The sequence below is a fragment of the Triticum aestivum genome, unplaced genomic scaffold (assembly GCF_018294505.1).
Source record: "Triticum aestivum cultivar Chinese Spring unplaced genomic scaffold, IWGSC CS RefSeq v2.1 scaffold57512, whole genome shotgun sequence".
Lineage (NCBI taxonomy): Eukaryota > Viridiplantae > Streptophyta > Magnoliopsida > Poales > Poaceae > Triticum > Triticum aestivum.
The window spans coordinates 1,662-2,766 of NW_025244445.1; the positions used below are offsets into that span (position 1 = coordinate 1,662).

Sequence of the window (1,105 nt, forward strand, 5' to 3'; positions counted from 1 at the left end):
TATTTGGTCCCTGAACTTGTCATGGATGTGCAAGTTTAGTCCACAGCCAACCAGAACTCGCCAAGTGGATGCCAAGTGGCCTGGCTGGTCAGCGCCGTGAGTTTTTCACTTAGCCCCCTCCCTTTCTGACGAATCAACCTCGCCGCCCGCCCGTGCGCTCGGCTGGCTAGTAGAGTACTAGTAACAGTAGCTGCCCGACCGCTGCGGCGTCAGCAGTGAGCTACTGGCTTGGCGATGACGGAGGCGCTGGTGGCTGACGTGCGGGCCCAGGGTCGGGTCTCCTTTCCCTTTCCCCCGCCGGTGCCTGGCGCCGACGAGCTTGGTTGGCGGCTCAGGCGTAGAGGACCTGCGCGTTGCACGGCGCCAGCCCGACGAACTCCTCGGGGCCCTTGACGACCTCCCACTCCACCCGCTCCTCCTCCGTGCCGGTGCCGTGGTTGGCGGCGGACACGACGGTGCCGACGGCGACGTCGAGGCCCGCGCCGACCACGTAGATCCTGCGCCGGCCGCCGCCGACCTCCTCCAGCTGGCCCGCCACGACGTGCGGCCGCCGCACCTCCTGCGGCATCCCGCCGCCGGCCACCATCCGCCACTCGTCCCGCGGCTCGTCGTACCGCTTCAGCCGCCACTCGCCGTACTCGGCCACGATGTACATCCGGCCGCCCGACACGGCGCAGGAGCCCGCCCACCCCTCCCGCATCCCGCGCGCCATGTCGGACCACGCGTCCGCCGCCGCGTCGTACACCGCGCCCCGCGGCGCGCGCTCGAACGGCCACGCCCACCCCTCCGTCACGTACAGCTTGCCGCCCGCCGCCGCAGCGTCGTACCTCGCCACGGCCGCGCCGCCACGGGGAGCCGTGGGCGACCAGCGACCGGCCTCTGGGTCGAACACCTCCGCCTCTCCGTCCTCGCCGGCCACCACCACGCGCCCGCCCACCTCGCCGGCCGCCATGTAGCCCCTCGCCGTCCTCATGCCGGCCACCTGCCCCCACCCGTTGGTCGCCGCGCTGTAGACGGCCACGCTGCTCACGGCCTTGTCGCCGCCCTCCTCCACGCCGCCGAGCACGTAGATCTCGCCGCGCGCGGGGAGGCCCACGACGGCGAA

General features: G+C 71.9%; 1 protein-coding gene across 1 annotated transcript; it reads right to left on the bottom strand.

Annotated features, from left to right (window-relative positions):
- Window positions 1–241: 241 nt before the first annotated feature.
- On the bottom strand, window positions 242–1,105 carry LOC123177032 (F-box protein AFR; the record flags this gene model as incomplete). The annotated part of the gene is given in 1 exon segment (XM_044591001.1): window positions 242–1,105. A coding segment is annotated over 1 exon segment (774 nt), but the record flags the coding sequence as incomplete, so codon positions are not given.